At 28.0% G+C, this 18465-nt stretch overlaps 5 protein-coding genes across 9 annotated transcripts; 4 read left to right on the top strand and 1 right to left on the bottom strand.

Moving 5' to 3' along the window:
- Positions 1 to 3: 3 nt before the first annotated feature.
- LOC122514050 (methyltransferase-like protein 22) lies at positions 4 to 3417 on the bottom strand. Of its 4 annotated transcripts, none has more exons than XM_043630688.1 (6): positions 3092 to 3417; positions 1477 to 1549; positions 1127 to 1258; positions 883 to 1068; positions 623 to 790; positions 4 to 560 (listed from the first exon to the last, which is right to left on the bottom strand). In XM_043630688.1, the coding sequence occupies exons 2-6, from the start codon at positions 1547 to 1549 to the stop codon at positions 280 to 282; spliced, it is 840 nt and encodes a 279-aa protein (XP_043486623.1). In that variant the 5' UTR covers positions 3092 to 3417; the 3' UTR covers positions 4 to 279. The 4 variants fall into 4 exon arrangements, with proteins under 4 accessions (XP_043486623.1, XP_043486625.1, XP_043486622.1 ...); XM_043630690.1 differs by having other exon boundaries at positions 3135 to 3416; XM_043630687.1 differs by lacking the exon at positions 3092 to 3417 and adding an exon at positions 2634 to 2752.
- On the top strand, positions 2249 to 6692 carry LOC122514048 (protein disulfide-isomerase). 2 transcript variants are annotated; one of them, XM_043630686.1, is made up of 9 exons: positions 2249 to 2291; positions 3522 to 3730; positions 4129 to 4460; positions 4543 to 4680; positions 4759 to 4989; positions 5076 to 5447; positions 5532 to 5660; positions 5735 to 5821; positions 5893 to 6692. In XM_043630686.1, the coding sequence occupies exons 2-9, from the start codon at positions 3574 to 3576 to the stop codon at positions 5941 to 5943; spliced, it is 1497 nt and encodes a 498-aa protein (XP_043486621.1). In that variant the 5' UTR covers positions 2249 to 2291; positions 3522 to 3573; the 3' UTR covers positions 5944 to 6692. The 2 variants fall into 2 exon arrangements, with proteins under 2 accessions (XP_043486621.1, XP_043486620.1); XM_043630685.1 differs by lacking the exon at positions 2249 to 2291 and adding an exon at positions 3264 to 3372.
- Positions 6693 to 7018: 326 nt separating this feature from the next.
- LOC122513947 lies at positions 7019 to 9267 on the top strand. The gene is made up of 5 exons (XM_043630485.1): positions 7019 to 7034; positions 7098 to 7304; positions 7382 to 8200; positions 8260 to 8545; positions 8608 to 9267. Exons 2-5 carry the CDS (start codon positions 7110 to 7112, stop codon positions 8859 to 8861), a joined length of 1554 nt encoding a protein of 517 aa, XP_043486420.1. The 5' UTR covers positions 7019 to 7034; positions 7098 to 7109; the 3' UTR covers positions 8862 to 9267.
- Positions 9170 to 12035, top strand: LOC122514053 (dynein axonemal intermediate chain 2). The gene is made up of 10 exons (XM_043630692.1): positions 9170 to 9331; positions 9403 to 9564; positions 9670 to 9928; positions 10000 to 10253; positions 10325 to 10484; positions 10566 to 10758; positions 10820 to 10955; positions 11023 to 11169; positions 11253 to 11468; positions 11569 to 12035. The coding sequence occupies exons 1-10, from the start codon at positions 9260 to 9262 to the stop codon at positions 11644 to 11646; spliced, it is 1677 nt and encodes a 558-aa protein (XP_043486627.1). The 5' UTR covers positions 9170 to 9259; the 3' UTR covers positions 11647 to 12035.
- On the top strand, positions 11569 to 17045 carry LOC122514052. Its single transcript, XM_043630691.1, has 7 exons — positions 11569 to 11626; positions 12240 to 14084; positions 14167 to 14312; positions 14384 to 14737; positions 14801 to 14956; positions 15039 to 15487; positions 15560 to 17045. The coding sequence occupies exons 2-7, from the start codon at positions 12305 to 12307 to the stop codon at positions 16806 to 16808; spliced, it is 4134 nt and encodes a 1377-aa protein (XP_043486626.1). The 5' UTR covers positions 11569 to 11626; positions 12240 to 12304; the 3' UTR covers positions 16809 to 17045.
- Positions 17046 to 18465: the final 1420 nt, after the last annotated feature.

Here is an 18465-nt window from a genome sequence, read left to right on the forward strand (position 1 = left end):
AAGTGGAGTACCGAAATTGCTGTGATTTATTATGATGACGATGTGAATGAAGATAAATCATTTTTACAATATATAGATATATATACATATATATGAATAAAATAATAAAAAATTATATTTATTTTTTAGGTAAAGTAATATAAAAAAAAATGGAATTGCTTTATGAAGAAACATATCTACAGGCAAATTTAACTAGGTACATTTATTAAATCCATTTGTAAGGATTTATAGTCTAAATTAAATAATTTAATATTTTGTATACTATATATTTACTTATCATTATTTTCTATCTTGTATTTTCATTAAAATCATATGTTTTACTCTGTCGTATTTAAAAAATCGTGGAAAATCTATTTTCACATATTCTATGTTCCAGTTAAGATTTTGCCTTCTAATACAACGTAGAAATTCTTCATACATTGGAGCAACAGTGTCCATATTAGCAACAGTGAAAACATACCTTTTTTCCAATGCTATGTAAGCTATTTTTGAATCTTTCTTTTTTAAGATTTTGTCTAATGTGGTAACAAATCCATCCGTTATAACGTCATCATAAATCACTGCAAACAAGAACAATAATGCTTTTAATAACAAATTTCATTTCATTAGATCACAAGCTTACCATCCGCAGCTATGATAATATCCGTCACATTAATTTTTTCTTCTAAACTTTGAGACCATTTTAAATTTAAAAAATTTAATTCTTCTATATAGAATTTACATTTCACATAAGATATATTTCTTATGAAATTTCGTTTAACTATGTTTAATATTTCACCTAAATTAATATCTAGACAAGAAGAAGAAGTAAACAAATATTAATAATTGAATAAGACTATTTTCACTAAAGTACTATTTATCTCTCATCTATTTTATTATCACCTGTACAAATTATTTCTTTTGCTAGAAAGCTAGCAACAATGCTAGTTAAACCGACACCGGATCCTAACTCCATAATTATCTTTCCTTTAAATAAATCAGGGTTGGATAAAATATAATCGGCTAGTAAAAGGGCACCACGCCATACTTGCAAGCCTACCATTTGCAATTCTGTAGATACATTGTGTTCTAAAACCAAGAGAATTTTTACTATTTAAAGTAAACTAAATGAATAGAAAATGCATACCTATATATAAAATATTTTCTACATTCCTGTCTATATCCAGATCGTCATCTTGGTCATACTTTATTGCTCTTATATTTGATTTTAATTTTATCATATAAGATGGGCATTTGAAGATAAATTGAGTAACTGTACCTTATAATGAAGAACGAGCAATGATTATATTATAAAAAGAAATTAATATATTAGGGGAACGGAAAGTAATATCGTTTCTGGGCATCTCAATATTTGTTTATCATTTATCATGTACTTCAAAGCCGTGTTTGAATGTAATGTAAAAAACGACATTACTTTCCGTGATCCCCATAATAAATGAGATAATTATAATAAAAATTAAAGATTAATAAACTTACTACCGCTAGGGAGTTCTTTTGAATTCTTATCATTTTCAGTAAATATTTCTGATGTTACTTTATGAGCAGACATCTAAAAATAATATATTAACAAATGCACTTAAGAATTATGATTTTCTAATTATTATTAGTATGATTGTTATGTAACTTTTTCTCGGCTTATGTGATCACTTAATAATATTAAACAAAAATATTATTAGATTAATTATTATAACATTTTTAATATAAAAAAAATAAACAGTTGTATAACAACATTCTAAACGTTACCCTGACTTCACTGTCTAATGTCAAAAATATAAACTGATTGCTTTCTATTAATAGCAAACAGAAAAGCTTGTATAAGTACAATAAAGAGTATTTTAACTATAGAATAGTTGGCACATAATCTAACGTTCGAGATCCTACGAAATCTTTATGAAAATTAAAGTTAAAATTCGTAATAAAAACTAAATTCTATTATTCACACAATATATAGAAATTTATTATTTAAGTATTCAAAAATCGCGCCAAAAAATAATAAATTGTATTTTTTAATTTTAATTCTTATATTTTTTAATTTATTAAACTTCGAAACAAATATTAATTGTTATACAAAATTCAAATATATTATTATAATTTCTTGAAATAGTTTAAATGTTATTGTTATCTATGAAAAATAACACTTATTTCTTTTATTTATAAAAAGTAAAACATAATTGGAAAATTTTAAATTTTAAATTCAAATTTTAAAAACCGCGCTTTAAGAATGATCGTTGGTATGTCTTCCGTTATTAGTTATACTGTTGATTCTTGTTTTTTAACAACGTCTAATATATGTGAGTATTTAAATAATAATTGCATTATCTAACATTAAATTAATTATTATTTTATAGTATAGAATATGGATTAGATTTTGCTACTTAATTAGCAAATATATATATATATATAGAGAGAGAGAGAGAAAGAGAAAGAGAGAGAGAGAGATGTCATCTGACGTAATGAACATAATTTCTGATGATTCGGTAAGGTTATGACAAAAACTATAACTTTGTTATCGATTTTATGATAATGCAATCATTTAACTCTTTACATCGATTAAATATTATGAAATACAAGGATGAATTTACATAACTATTAGGCAATACTTTTGTTTGATAATTTAAAAATATATTACACACCTGTTTACACAGCTATATAAACAGTAATGGCGGCAATATTTAACTGTCGAAGATAGTGCATCAATGAAAAAATGATCTTGCTTATTACAATTATAAAATTACATTAATTCGTGTGTAATTAATTAGATTTTATGAACAAAAATAAGAATAAACTAACACATTCTCGAATCACAATGAAATAAATAAATAAACATATATCAGAAAAAAAAGGAAAAGGAAATGTAAGAAAATAAACGAGCGGAGCGATACTTTATTCGCTTTTCGTCATTCCTAAATGAAAATATAGATGAAAATCGTACCATGAGTAATATTATTAAAAAGAAAAAAAACAACTAAGGTTCTTTAAAAAGAATGGTTTTAATCTATTAGAAATATCGATGAGATACGTGTTATAGTTGAACGATTGATAAGAATCACATAGCTCCAAAAATAAGAAAAGTGTATCAATAAATGTGAACCTTGATACTTGTAAGTATTATGATGTAGAATTTGTCATTATACTAGAGATAATTTGGATCAACGGCGTCAGCCAATGAGTGGCTCCCACGATGAATAGGAGATGCCACGCGTTAACTGTGATTCTACTATATACATAGAACGTTATAGTCAGACAGTATCGTCCGCGTCGGCTCTGTTCCGTTCACTTGATTCGCGTTCTCTTTATATTCGTCTCCCTTATTCACCTAACACACATTATTCTCCTTCTATAATTTATTTTTACGAATATTATACACTGTCAGTTAGTATATACATCTTTTTATATCTTATTAAAATTAATTCCAATTGTTGATCTTTTTTAAAAACGAATTAATTTGCGTGATTTTGTTCTCTTTTTAATTTTATTTTCTCTTTATTTTATTTTATTTTATTTTTTTCCTTAATTCACAGTTACTTCCAGCTGTCTTCTTGTCCAGTACAAGAGTAGTAGTCGAACGTGATCATGTCAAAGATGAATGCCATTACGGCGATTATTTTGGCGGTTCACTGCCTAACTTACGCTATTGCAAAGATTGAGCTCGACGAAGGTGTATTAGTCATTAACAATGACAATTTTGAATCGGCGGTCAAAGAAAATGAATATATTCTTATTGAATTCTGTGAGTATTACTTTTTTTCTTTCTTCCATTCGTTATGCGTTCTCACCGCCTACGTATTTAAATCTGGCCTCCTTATGACCTCCTGTTGCTTCTTACTTTTTATTATTCTTTATTTAATTGTTTAATTAAGTTTAAATGCGTTAAAAAATTAAGACCAGATGTTCGACCCTTACACGTCATCACTCGCGTACCGGCTAACGACGTGACCATGTTCATTTTTTTGCTCGTTTATTTGTAAGTTTAATTAACAATATTGTAACATCTGTTTGTCCAATAATATTTATTATTCAAGTCCTACTTGATTTAACTATTAAATCTTGTCTTTTTGCTTTTTATATAGAAAATATTTTTTAAACAGTATAATACAATAATGAAATAATTTGTGCAATATCAATTAGATGCACCATGGTGTGGACATTGCAAGGCATTAGCACCCGAATATGCAAAAGCAGCCCAACAATTAGCTGATTCTGGTTCAACTATTAAGCTAGCCAAAGTTGATGCAATTGTAGAAACTGAATTAGCAGAAAAACATGGTGTTAGGGGATATCCCACGCTTAAGTTTTACCGTAAAGGAATTGCCATAGATTACAATGGTGGACGTTTGGCAGATGATATCGTTAATTGGGTTCTTAAAAAAACAGGACCTGCTGCTAAAGATTTAACTTCAGTAGAGAAAGCTAAGGCTTTCATCGATGAACATGAAGTTGTAATAGTTGGGTTCTTCAAGGTATAGATTATACTTTCCTATATATATATAGGCAATTATATATAATATAGACATTACATTTATTATTTTATATTATACAAAGGATTTAGAATCCAAAGCCGCTAAGTTATTTTTGGAAGTTGCCAACGCAGTCGATGATTATTCATTTGGTATTTCAAATGCGGAAGAAGTCTTGAAAGAATATGAAGTAGAAGATGATGCTATTGTATTGTTCAAGAAGGTAATATGTCATATGTAAATACATGCATATATATAAGTATGTAATATATTCATTACACATTAATTAATATTCTTTTAGTTTGATGAAGGCAAGAATAAATTTGACGGGGAACTTACTTTTGAAAATATTCAAAACTTTATCAATGTTAATTCTCTACCTATAATCGTTGATTTCAATCAAGATACAGCTCAAAAAATATTTGGTGGTTCCATCAAAAGTCACCTTTTAGCGTTTTTAAGCAAAGAAGCTGGTCATTTTGAAAAATATGTTGATGAAATTAAAGAACCTGCAAAGGAATTCCGTGGAAAGGTAAATATTAGAAATTGTAAAATATATATATATATATAAGTATTGAAATATAATATTAAAAATCTATCATTTTGATATGTACTTAGGTTTTGTTCGTAACTATCAATTCGGATGAAGCTGATCATGAAAGAATCTTAGAATTCTTTGGCATTAAGAGGGACGATGCTCCTGCTATTCGTCTTATTAAATTAGATGAAGATATGGAAAAATATAAGCCTGAAAATCCAGAAATAAGTAGCAAAAATGTTTTGGAATTTGTAACTGCTTTCGTAAAAGGCGAATTAAAGAGACATTTTCTTACTCAGGATTTGCCCGAAGATTGGGATAAAAATCCTGTTAAAGTTCTTGTTGGTACTAACTTCCATGAAGTTGCATTTGACAAAGAAAAAGACGTTTTAGTTGAATTTTATGCTCCCTGGTGTGGACATTGCAAACAGCTTGCACCTATATACGAAGAAGTACGTCTATTAATATTATTAAAAACGTTTTTCCTTTATATATTGACTTGTAAGATTTTATTAAATATAAAAATTTATTTTTAGTTAGGAAAGAAATACGAAGATAATGAATCTGTAGTGATAGCGAAAATGGACGCTACTGTGAATGAATTGGAAGATTTAAAGATTATCAATTATCCCACTATTATTCTTTTCAAAAAAGGATCAAATGAGGTATATTTTTATTTTCATTTATTCAATGTTACAAATAGAATTTTTTATGCTTATTTTATTCTTTGTTATTTTAGGGTATTGAATACAATAAAGAGAGGACACTCGATGGATTATCTAAATTCATTGAATCCGGAGGTGTATATGGACAAGCTCCTAAGGAGGTTTGTGTTAAAAATACATAAATGTAAAGTCATATTTTTCACGTATTTAATCATTTATATATTTATTATAGGCTCAAGAAGAAGATGAGGATGACGATGTGCCAAGGAAAGATGAATTATAGACGCACATAATCAAATGAAATAAAATTAATAATTGTCTCTTCTCTTTCCTGCATCCATTCAAAGAATTCCACGATTTCCTCTCAGATAAACATTCGTTTTTATTAAGATCTTTTTAAATGGTGCATCTACATTTGTTATTTTTAAGTTTTATATTTTTAAATCAAGGCGTCGTAATGTACAATTTATTATTAAGGAAATAATTGTATTTTGTGCAACCTTTTGCAGGGGTTCTTGAAGTAAGTCTAGCATTGTTGTGAGTGGCATGAGATGTCCATATTATGATCCTGTTTAAAAATCTTTACTTCGATAATAACTCATACAAAGATAGATATTAACTTATACGTTTTATATATTAATCTAATTATGATTCAGTGATTCCTGAAAACTTTAATGTTTTCAGATTGTGCCTGCTTCCGTTGTCGTGATATCAATGAGTGTGAAAACAGGATACTTAAATAATCTTTAAGATGAGTTTGGTACATCTCTCTAAGCTAATTTTTATTTTTATATAAGATAACTTATCGCGGTGAATAATGTTTCGAAAATTAATACAGTAAGAATATTGCACAATCATGATATTAGAGGCAACGACTCGTACATATTATTACATTTCCATTACAGCATTTACATCAATCATTAACTTAATTGTCTTGAACTCTAGCGTAGGCAGCAAATTTAATGTTTTCCTAAATTTGATGGACTGAAAAACTCTAGGGAGCTAGAAATTGGATATAAATTGAAAAGAAAAGAAAAAAAAATGAAATATATCTTTAAGTCTTTATTATATTATTCTTAATATATAAAATATTATTCTATAGTGGCTATTTTTTTTCCAAATGAAATCCCATAAATACCCAATAATACTTTGTTTCGAAGCATGTAATGTTTACATACATGTCTTCATCGTAACCAATGTTACATATTAAAAAAAAATATTCTATATATATATAATATATATAATAATATATATATGTTTATATGTTTATATAATATATATAATCTATATATAATGTTCTATTTATATATACATTATTTAATTTTTACGTTATCGATATTCCGATTTAATATGTAGTATTCAACACTTTGAGTGGTAATGTTTAATATATAGTTTTAATATTTTATTTTTAATTAATTCTTTTTTTTTTGTCGCTAGAATTGTTCGAATATGGTCGAAGCAACGAATCCAGAATTTAAATTATCATCTTTGAATAACTTCATTCGTCAAGCCTTAATATTCACGGAGGCAGTAAAAGATACATTACAATATGAATATGTAGAAGCAAACTATGCTTTAAAACCTTGGATAACTAAAACCGTTGTTACTAAAGAAGTTTATAAGAATGATTGTATTTGCAATAAGGTACAAGTTTAATTTATATTTCATTAGCTAGTAACAATATTTTCTTTATATAATTTTATATTTTTTAAATTAATTAGGTATCATCTGAAAGTCAAGATCAAAATATTTCTGAAGGGATAGGCAGAGCAATATTGGAAGCGCAAAAGTTAAGAAAGAAACTTTCATCCAACGTTTCGAAACAAGAGAAACTTTTGAAACAAAAGGAATTGGATAAGATAAATGTGCAGAAAGTATACAATCGTAAATCAATAAAGTATGAAAATAAATTGAAATCTCCTGAAGAAACAAAATTAAAATCATTTGATAAAAATCCGAAAAACCCACAGAATGTTATCAAAACTGTATCGAAGACTGCAATATCAAAGCAAGATTCTACAGAAGCATCAAATTCATTATCTACGAGTAAAACAAATGTTAAAACGAATGGTAAACCAAAAGGAAAAAAGAATTTTCTTTTAGCAAACAAATTAAATATAAAAAATATACAATCTGCCAAATTACAAGATAGTAATAAAAGTAATAAAGAAATAAAGAATAGTAATACAAAACCTGTTAATTTAAAAAAAAAACCTGAAGTTTGTGCAGCATCAACAAGTGAATTAACTAAATTAATAGAAGAACTATCTTTAGCATCATCCAAGAATATGTCAAATATATCTACTAATATCAATAGAACAGATTGTCCATTACATGGAGAAAGTGCTCCGCTATGTACCGAAGAAATCTTATCAATGGACGTAGTGGATGCTCTTAATAAATTTGGTATTCCGAAAGAAATGTTAAAAGTATTTAGAACGTATCATTCTTACGTAAACTTTAAACATACACAGGAATCTGCGAATAATTTGCAACATCAAACAGCAGCAGCAGGATTTTTAAAAGAATTCAAACTAATGGTAAGCATAATGTACCAAATTTATATTATGGACAATTATTTTCCTTTTTTTTTTTTCAGAATGAAAATAAAAGTAATTATTCTGAACAAGAAAATAACGTTGCAAGCGTCGTTGTGGAATCCTTTTCTATATTAAAAAGTGTGTACAATGATATGATTGATATAGAAAAGATCGAGAAATTTGACAAAAGATTGGAATCTATTTATAAAATGCATACTATAACAAAATTTAATATAAATCCTAACGAAAATGTGGAACCTCATAAAACAAGATTAAAATATTCTGAGATTGCAGGATGGATGTCAAATGGAATTTGGAATAGTACATGTATCAAGGACCTCCAAGGTAGAACAAAAATTATATTTATTTTTATTAATCAATTTTATGATCCAAATGAATAATTTCAGAAATGTCTAAAGCATGCTGTATACGTTATAACGATGTCACACAGTTGTCGTCATTTTTTGAAAATCTGCAAGAGTTTCAACAGAAAAAATATCTCAATACGATAATAGAAATTTTGTTGAAAGATGTAATACCTAATATGGGACATTTTTTAAAACAAACAGATGATGCATATTTACAGATATATAAAATGATTGATATTTTGAGCCAAGGTTTAAATCCACAAAATCCAGTTTTAGTTAGAATAGAGGAATAGTTTTATGTAATTTAAATAAGTTTCTATATAGTATTAGGTCCTTAGAAAGTTGCTAAGGTAACATGTTTGATTTAACAGACATACTTATGTGTACTGAGTGGATGTTTGCGAGCTTTATTATAATTTAATTACAGTTTACCTTTTTGCTAGTGGATTTTTTTTTTCATTGATATAAATATATTTTTTATAAATGATTTTTAAAATAATAATAAAAAAAGGATTAATCGTAATGTAAACATTTTGTATTCTATCATTGACAGGTGGTATTCAATTTAATTACGAAAAGAAAATTATTAAGAATTTGTAATACACGTAATGTAAAATTGCAATTTAGTAGAACGTGTAATTTTTCAGAGTTAGATTATATAAAACTAGGTATTCAATTAAGTCCAGCACTGATGCATAATAACATGAAAATAAATACTATGACACGAAGTACTCAGTATAGCAAAGTATTCGCTGCTCATGAGGTATATATACATATGTTTAAATATATTTAAAAATAAATAAAAATAATAACTAAGTGTATAATTATTTATAGGTAAACACAAATACTGTAACTTATAGGAATAATGGAATGTATCATTATGAGGGTGGGTGGCCAAAAGATATTAATATGAAAGAGGCAGAACAAACAGTTCGATACAGACGGAAGATAGAAAAGGATGAATTATATATTCATACCATGTTACAGTTATTACCTGTAATTATAACAGTTATAAGATTAATCAAAATAATTAACTTCTTATTAAAAATTAATTTTGTACATTTTGCATTCTTTATTTATCTTTATTTTTAATTTTTTCAGCCAATGGAACATTGCATTTTACAAAATAATGTATGCGATATTTATGAACAATATTTTAATGATACGGAAGCAACGTCATTGATACCAAAAACATTTTCCCGTACTGTAAATGTATATCGTGATCCTTTATCAGTAAAACGTCAGATAACACATGTTTCGTGGTCACCTGATCAAGGAACTCGTTTTGCAGCTAATTATTGTAATACTGATTTTAAAAATACAATCAATTTCAATCCTACATCATACATTTGGGACATTGGTAAGTAAATTACTTATATTAATATTAAATTGCATATAAACAAAAATAAAATGATTTTATCTACTTTCCAGAGAATCCAGGCAGTCCTTTTATGACTTTAAAACCATTTTGTCCAATTTTAACTTTAGAATATAGTTCGAAGGATAATAATGTTTTAGTTGGTGGTTTAATGACTGGGCAAGTAGCATTTTGGGATATAAGAAAAGGATGTGAACCTAATGAAGTCAGTTTAGTTAATCAGAGTCATAGAGATCCATGTGATAACGTTTTATGGATCAATTCGAAAACTGGAACTGAATTTTTCAGTTCTTCAAAGGATGGACAAGTTTAATATATTGTAAAAATATATATGCAATTATTAATCAATTGATTTTTATATTTTTATGTATATTGTAGATCAAATGGTGGGATACAAGAAAAATGAAAGTTCCTACTGAAACTTTGGTGATAGATTTAGAAAAACCTGAAAATCAAAATGTGGATCAGGCAACCGGTGTATCTGCGTTACAATTTGAACCTTCTATGAGTTCACGATTTATGTGTGGTCTAGAAAATGGTTATTCTCTTTTTTATTTTTGCTTATTAATTTTTTGATTAATATCTTAATTATATTTACAATCTTGTCGTATATTTCAAGGTATGGTAATATCCGCAAATCGTAAAGGAAAAACACCGAGTGAAAAATTAGCAGTTAGATTTGAAGTTCAGTATGGTCCAGTAATAGGTTTAGTAAGGAATCCAACATTCATTAAAAATTTTCTAACTATAGGCGATTGGACTGCTAGAATATGGTCCGAAGATTGTAGAGAATCTTGTATTGCTTGGACTCCGTAAGTATGATAAATAAAATATAAAAAAAAATATTAATTCTGAATGGTTATAATCTATCAGAGGTCATCGACAATTTGTAATGGGTGGTTCATGGAGTGCAACAAGATTTTCGGTATTTTTCTTGATCAAAATTGATGGAACTTTGGATGTATGGGATTTGCTAATACAACAGGATACTCCGGTTCTTAGTATAAAGGTCATATTTTTAAATTTATTTATTTCTTTTTTTTTAAATACATATAAAAGTCTATTTTAATTTTTAGGTATGCGATGAAACTCTTACTTGTGTAAGACCTCATGAACAAGGACAATTAATTGCTGTTGCTAGTAGAAATGGTATAATATATTTACTCGAATTATCGGAAGCACTTAAGATTAATCATAAAAATGATAAATTATTATTAACAGCAGTGAAGTATATTTTTATATTTAAAAATGATTCTCAGACTAGTGTGTTTATTCTGTATAAATTTATTTAATTATATTTGTATAGCTACTGGATAGAGAAACACGAAGAGAAAAAGTGATCGAAGCAAAAAATAGAGAAATAAGATTGAAAATGAAGTCTCTTCGCGTTAATGTCGATTCAGACAGCATGAACGATCCTTCAAAAAGTAACAATCGCGAAGATTCAAAACAAAATGTTCTATGTTCGAAGGATGCATTGATAGAACAATGTGAACAAGATTATATAAATATTATAGAAGCAGTAAGAATTTTGGATTTTATTTGAATTCCATCAAAATTAAATTTTCTCTTTTATATTTCATATGTGATGTTATTTTTAATTAATATTTTTTATTTTTTAGGAAAAAGCGAGAAGATCTGCAGAAAACGACATTGAACTAAACAACAATGATATAAACGGTAATGAAATTATCAATTAGCTTAACAAATTAGAATAATTAACTTATGTTAATCTACATACAATTATGTGATTAATAAATATACAAAGGAAAAAACCTATTCATCCGTTTAATAAAAAACATTTTTTCTAATACTATTTCGAAATCGATTTGATGTTAGAAAAATAGGTGGATTATAAGTGCATTATAATCAATACGAGTTTCTATACACAGACAAACATGAGAGCGGTAAACACCTGCCGTTTATCGATCTATTCACATTTCCGCGAGTAGTATGAATAAATGTGAGTTTAGTTCTTGTAGGCCATGCAATCAGTTTGGTGTCGTATGTCAAAGTGTTAACCACTTTAAACGTGTATCAAGAAAGTAAAATGAATATTGTTAAATAAAGTTCTATAATTTAAAAAAAATATTAACTGAAAAATGTACACTCTATCATTAAATTTTAGTAAAAAAATCGATATTTTAAGAGTACCAAGAAATAGATCAGTGATAAAAATCTTCATTTAAATCTTAATTATGAGCGTTAGTTAATGTTTTAATAAATTTATACGCTTTTATAGTGACAAGCAAATAACGATTTATAATAATACTTTTTACATACGTGACTTAAGGAGATGAAGAATTGTCGAAAAAGTTTTATTTTGTTATAAAAATCTAAATAACAAAAAGATTAATAATGTCAGAGAAAGATAAGACACGTTTGGTACGTAATTCTGATTGGACGTCTGATTTAAATGCAAGTAGATCAGAAAGTGAAATGGAATCGATCAATCAATTAACACTTGTGAAAAGAAAAAAACCAGAGAAGAAGAAAAATGCGCAAAGATTTGAAACTAATGATCGTAAAATGTTACTGAGTTCGAAAAAAAATGATTTAAATGATTCTCTGACAAATTCAATGAGCAACGAATCGGATATAAAAGAAGGAACGAACTCAACTCCTTTTCTTGTTAATAGAAAAAAATTAGAAAGATCTAATAATTTAAAATCCGTTGATGTGGTCGTGGACGTTCATCAACGTTATGAAGAAACGATACCAATGAAATCATTGAAAAATGATGTTGAAATTCTTGACTCCAAGTTAACTGAAGTATCAGAGTTAGAAAATTTGTCTTCAATTAGTAATTCTCAAGAAGACTCTAAGAAAAAGATCAAAGTTGCATCGAAAGATAATTTTGTCACAGATACGATAGAAAAATTTGAAGACAATGACGAAGAAACTATTTTAACGCCTGTCCTATCATCGAGATCTTCGCAAAATTTATTAGAAGAGAAACCACGTCGTAGAAAACAATGGGAGACAGTACGTCCTATGACAAATGAAGTTACGAATTTAAAAAAGCCAGCTAGGAAACGTTGGTCAAAAGATACCAGCGTTATTCGTTTACCCGAAACGTTAGGTTCTTCTTCACCGATAAACGAAAATATTTCAAAGACTTTAGAAGGTTCAAAAATACTACCGGTACCAGCTCCTAGATCATCTTCAACTATCAAATCAAATTCACGTTTTACTTTTGAAAATGAAGCATTTGTTTCGGAGAACGAAGAAGTATTGAGAATTGAGAGAGATCATTTTAGAGATGACACGAGAATTGAAATAAGAAGGATAAGTGATCAAACTGATACACCTTCCTCGTCTCAAAATTCGAAAAGGAATTTTTCTAGAAAACAAGAAACAACGTCGATTATAAAAAATACTCAAGATTCTAATGTTTCTTCGTCGTCTATGAATAAGACCTCAGATTTGTCTAAAAGAAGAAGAAGAAGAAGAAGAAAAAGTTCTCTTCGTTCGAATTTTTCAAAAAGTATCGAAGAAATTTCAAATGATAGATTGCAATATGTGATATCAGAAGACGAATTAATTAATGATGATCGCGATGATGTATTAAAAAGGCAGACAAAAATTACGAAATATTCGAGTTGTGAAAGTTTTTTAACGAATGAGGAGAAACAAGAAAAAGAAGAAGAAGAAGAAGACTCTTCATCTAGAATGTCGATTGATAAAACTTTATCTGAAAATAACAAGAAGAAAGATCGTCGATCTAAAGAAGAATTTCGTCATTTAACGAAAGAAGAATTGAAAAAAAAGAAGAAAAAGAAGAAAAAAATTGAAGCAATAAAATACATCCTAATTACGATTCACAAAGCTGATATGCTTGAAATTGATTATGTGACGAAACATCCTATGGTTAAAGTACATATTATTGAAGCAGAGACTGGTAATTATTTAAAAAATCAAAATGATAACGGTGGAAGTTCTTATCTACAGCCAATGATCACTGAAAAGTTTGATTTTAAGGAGAATAGATCAATGATACCTATTTGGGAAGAGGAACTTATATTTGAACATGATTTTAAAATGATTATGAAGACTGGGAATGAACAAGTTATTATTTTTTTTGAAATTGTTGATCTATTGAGTTTCGCCGAAGCTAGCTTCAACTACGATAGGTTTGGCAAGTTTTCTGATCTTATTTCACATGTTTAATTTAATCAAATCTATTATGTTTTATAATAATCGAAATTTCTTGCGAATAGGTAACGAAGGATGCTGGTACAAAATAGCCTGGGCATTTTTAAAAACAGTTGGAACGAATAACGCGATACACGTTGACAAAAAGATCAGATTGCAATTGTACAGGCCTCAGAAAAGTATAAGAAACTTTGGTTCAAGAAGATGTGAGGTGAGAACGATTATTTCTTATTTTATTATATCTTTTTTATGACAAAGCTCTTAATGACATCTTTTTAACAGGTTTACAATTGGTGGAAATCGAATAAAAGAGACAAATACCCAAGTAGTCTTTACGTCACTGTTACATCAATAGATCCACCGAAATTAGAACCAGTATTTTATCAGCAGCTCTCTTTCGACGATATTTTGGATATTGGAAAAGAATCTCATAAGTTATCGGTGCAATCGTCAGAATTAATTAATTTACCAAGATGGACGAGATTGGCTGCCCAATCTTGTAAAATACCGAATGAGAAATGTTTCGAAAGTGAAATTAGTGAAAATGGATGTTTCTTTCTTGCCTTTAATAACGATGGCAAATATTTAGCTTGCGTTTTTTCCGAAGAATATGATTATCCTATAGTAGTATATGAGGTATAATGATTTTTTAAAATGATTAATTGCAACGAATGTCTTGTAACATTGAATGAATTTTAGATTGAATCTACTAAAGTTCACGTTCGATTTTCTGGACATAAAACGTTCATCTATTCATTGAACTGGTCGCCTGATGATCATTATTTACTTTCTGTTTCATCGGATCAAACAGCTCGTATATGGGATGTTCGTAATAAAATTGTACAACACATTCGAGTAAGTTGATAAAATTAATATTTTTATAAATATTTCTATTATGTAGAATCCCCCCAGAATTTTCCATGAAATTTCTGTTTAGATGTTACCTCACCCTTCTTACGTTTACTGTGGTAAATTCAATCGAAAAAACACATCTATAGTAGCTACAGGGTGTTATGATCGTGTTGCAAGAATATGGACGAGAGATTCGAAATCAAAGAATTACGAGCTTAGTCAAGAGTTAGAAACACATGAAGGATTCGTTAATTCTTTATGCTTTCTCAAAAATGGTAATCTTCTAACAGCTGACAGTGTTGGTACGATTATACTGTGGACGGTGAAAAAAAATCGTAGAATGTCTTCTGGGAAAGAATGGTACTTGTCAAAAAAGATAAAAATTCGTGAAATCGAGAATATCATAATAAACACGATCATTTTGCATCCACTCGAATCAAGATTGCTCGTTCATTCGAGAGACAATGGTCTGCGAATGATAGATCTTGCTGCTGGTGTGGTATTACGAAAGTATGATGGTTTGAAAAATCAAAGGTATTCTTTTCTTCTCTTTCTAAATCTAAATATATTAAAATTATGAACTAATTAACTATAATTATCTTACAGGATACAATTAACAGCATGTATCTCGCCCTGCGGTGGTTTGATTTTTTGTGGTGGTGAAGATTCGACTTTGAATGTGTGGAATTTAGAAACTGGTAGATATTTGGCAAGATATACGATAGAACGAACCTTCAGAGCAGTAACTTGCGTTGATTATCATCCTTACGATCATGTATTAGCATTCTCGAGTTTTGGAAGTCCTGCTCCAGTTAGAATTTTTAAGTTCGACAAGAATTCAACAGGAAAGGATATAGGTTTGTCGATGACGATGGAAACTGAGACAGGAATGGGAGATTATAGGATTGATCTGAGCTTAAATCTTCCAAATGTTTCTGTCAAAGAAAGATCAAGATCAATGTCAAGTGGTAGACGACATGAATTATTAAATGAAGGAGAATTAAACAGTTTTCGATCCGCTCGAAGTCATAATTCAACGATCATGAATATTTTTCAAGACGAAGCAAACGAAAGAAGGTACGAGAGTGCAAAATTAAAATTACAACGACTGAAGGAAACTGAAGAACAATTAAAAAGTCGTAGCACAAGTCGTTTGTATAACATTATCGAGAAAATCGATAGAATACTTTCGAATACGTCTAGATCGTCGAATGATCTTGAATCGGGTCGGAGTTGTCTTTTTAAGGACCAGGATATATATAATGATAGAAAGAAATTATCAAAGAAATTATCTTCTGTGAAAGATAATATCGTAAATTATCGTTCTAGTTCGTACAATGAATCCAGTTCTTTGAGTTACGATGACAAAGAGAAGATTGAGCTAAAAACGTTTCACGTTTTGAAAGAAAATTATTCGGATCTCGATATTCATGGGAGAAGATCAAAAAGTGCTAAGGATTCAAGAAGGAATAAAATTGTTCAAGAAAACACACCGAAAGCTTTTTCTGATGGTGCACAAAGTTCTAGAAGGAGTCGAGTTTTTCGTAAAGAAATTTCGGACGATCGTTTTGATTCTTTGAATTCTGTGATCAAGCAAGAAGTTCACGAATCGAAGAATATTTCTTCCACTTCACCAGAAAGTGCTGGCACTTATGTCGTAGAGAAAGCTGAGTTTGAACAGAATCATGATTTGAATTTCATAAAAACTTCAGCTAATGAAAGATCTTTGAATGATAGTGAAAAAACTTTTGTTAAAATGTTAGAAAGTGATAGTTCGCTGCCCAGTAATGCTACATTCACTATAGAAAACGAGATTCCTATTCCTAAACCAAGAAGAAACAAGTTTGTATCTTAAAAAAGAAAAATCAAAATTATCTAATCTACATATTTAATTATACAATTTGTAAAAATATATTGCTGATGATTATGAAAGTAGTTTAAATCATATATTAATCATTTCAATACAATTTTTACAGATTTTTTTATTTACATTAAGCAACTTTCCTAATTACTTGTATATATTTTATCAGCAGTTTTTGTTATATATTGTTATATATGTCATTGGAATTAAAACAGTTAATGTAGATTAGAATTTTTTCGGATATCTTCTTTTTTTTATTATAAAAAATGCGACTGTTTCAAATGATAGCAAAATTTTTTACTAACCTAATTTTTCTACCGTTTTTATATATTTTATATTTGTATATGATATTTCTTTCAAATCTCGTAAGTGTTTCTTTAGGAATGTATTTGTTATTAATGTCTTTAATTGCTGGTATTGATTTGATGGATATAGAAGAAATTGATGAATCAATGCAGGTATGCTAATTATACATTCTGTATACGTATTTTATTTATATGTGTTTGTATATAAGATATGAAAAAATAACAAATGTATGATTAGAATGAAAAAGTTAGTGAAAAAAATTTAAAATGGGTAATATATTAAGAGGTTTCGCTGCCATAGGCCTTACTATCATTTTCTTTCCATTTTTATTAATATTTAATTTTTATCTCACATTTATTACTGTGATCTTTAACATTCTGCAATTTACCTATATATTTCTAATGATTTTACTCGGTGGTTTACCAGATAGTACTTTAACGGATTAAAAGGTGAAAAGAAAGAAATAAAATTATATGTATATATACATATTTATAAATAATTTATAATAATAAGGATATTATTTTTCAGAATTCCGATGAGGTTACATCCAATGATTTAAATTAACGTCATTTAATTTTCTACAATATCGACATTCACATTGTTTAATAAGACTGAAATATTTATATAAATTCAATTGATTTAAAATTATTGGAACAATATGAAAATTCTATAAAAAGAGCAATATGTGACTAATGCATTTTAAATATTATTTTAACTATTAGATATTTTTCAATTTAAGTACTCTGTTTCTAGTTCTCGTAATACTCATCAATTTTTTGTTTGAAGTAATTTGAAATATTGCGCCTTGATGCTGGCAACGAATATGTCGGTAATGCAGTTTGTAAGTGACATCAATAGAAGCGCACAAGTCCACTTTTCGCGTAACACAAAATATTTTGGATAGTACCCTGACCACCAGTGGGCGAGAATAGGTACACAATGACGATATAATACTATCAAAGAATATTGTATTCTTTGATAGTATATATGATCGTATATGATATATTCTTTAATAGTATATATAGTTTAATTATATTGTAATCAAATTTTAAAGAATTATATTTAATTTTTAGTGTATAAAAATGTGTGTGCCTTCAGAAATGCATTTATAAATACATATATTTATATTTTAAAAAGTATTCATGGCGTTCAAATAAAAAAAAATCGCAAAGATTTAGTAGTTAAATCCAACGATGATCACCTGCAACAAAAAGAAAACTATATTAATCATACAATCAAGTGATAATATGGCCTGACATATAAATCGTCCAATTCGCAGATGCACTTTTCAATTGAATTCTCTATTTATTTTGATTAAATCTCTATTTACCGTTGTAATGAAATT

The sequence above is a fragment of the Polistes fuscatus genome, unplaced genomic scaffold, assembly GCF_010416935.1.
Source record: "Polistes fuscatus isolate 324 unplaced genomic scaffold, CU_Pfus_HIC Scaffold13, whole genome shotgun sequence".
NCBI lineage: Eukaryota > Metazoa > Arthropoda > Insecta > Hymenoptera > Vespidae > Polistes > Polistes fuscatus.

Excerpts from the sequence above, each read along its gene's own strand:
- LOC122514050 (XM_043630688.1), bottom strand. The coding sequence starts at position 1,549 with ATGTCTGCTCATAAAGTAACATCAGAAATATTTACTGAAAATGATAAG. Across the intron at positions 1,259-1,476 it reads AAAAGAACTCCCTAGCGGTA|GTACAGTTACTCAATTTATC; the intron begins GTAAGTTTATTA and ends CTTCATTATAAG. Across the intron at positions 791-882 it reads AAAAGAAATAATTTGTACAG|ATATTAATTTAGGTGAAATA; the intron begins GTGATAATAAAA and ends CTTCTTGTCTAG.
- LOC122514048 (XM_043630686.1), top strand. The coding sequence starts at position 3,574 with ATGTCAAAGATGAATGCCATTACGGCGATTATTTTGGCGGTTCACTGC. Across the intron at positions 4,990-5,075 it reads CAAAGGAATTCCGTGGAAAG|GTTTTGTTCGTAACTATCAA; the intron begins GTAAATATTAGA and ends ATATGTACTTAG. Across the intron at positions 5,661-5,734 it reads TCAAAAAAGGATCAAATGAG|GGTATTGAATACAATAAAGA; the intron begins GTATATTTTTAT and ends TTGTTATTTTAG.
- LOC122513947 (XM_043630485.1), top strand. The coding sequence starts at position 7,110 with ATGGTCGAAGCAACGAATCCAGAATTTAAATTATCATCTTTGAATAAC. Across the intron at positions 8,201-8,259 it reads TAAAAGAATTCAAACTAATG|AATGAAAATAAAAGTAATTA; the intron begins GTAAGCATAATG and ends TTTTTTTTTCAG. Across the intron at positions 8,546-8,607 it reads ATGTATCAAGGACCTCCAAG|AAATGTCTAAAGCATGCTGT; the intron begins GTAGAACAAAAA and ends GAATAATTTCAG.
- LOC122514053 (XM_043630692.1), top strand. The coding sequence starts at position 9,260 with ATGCATAATAACATGAAAATAAATACTATGACACGAAGTACTCAGTAT. Across the intron at positions 9,929-9,999 it reads ATCATACATTTGGGACATTG|AGAATCCAGGCAGTCCTTTT; the intron begins GTAAGTAAATTA and ends TCTACTTTCCAG. Across the intron at positions 10,956-11,022 it reads CTCCGGTTCTTAGTATAAAG|GTATGCGATGAAACTCTTAC; the intron begins GTCATATTTTTA and ends TTTAATTTTTAG.
- LOC122514052 (XM_043630691.1), top strand. The coding sequence starts at position 12,305 with ATGTCAGAGAAAGATAAGACACGTTTGGTACGTAATTCTGATTGGACG. Across the intron at positions 14,313-14,383 it reads TTGGTTCAAGAAGATGTGAG|GTTTACAATTGGTGGAAATC; the intron begins GTGAGAACGATT and ends TCTTTTTAACAG. Across the intron at positions 14,957-15,038 it reads AAATTGTACAACACATTCGA|ATGTTACCTCACCCTTCTTA; the intron begins GTAAGTTGATAA and ends ATTTCTGTTTAG.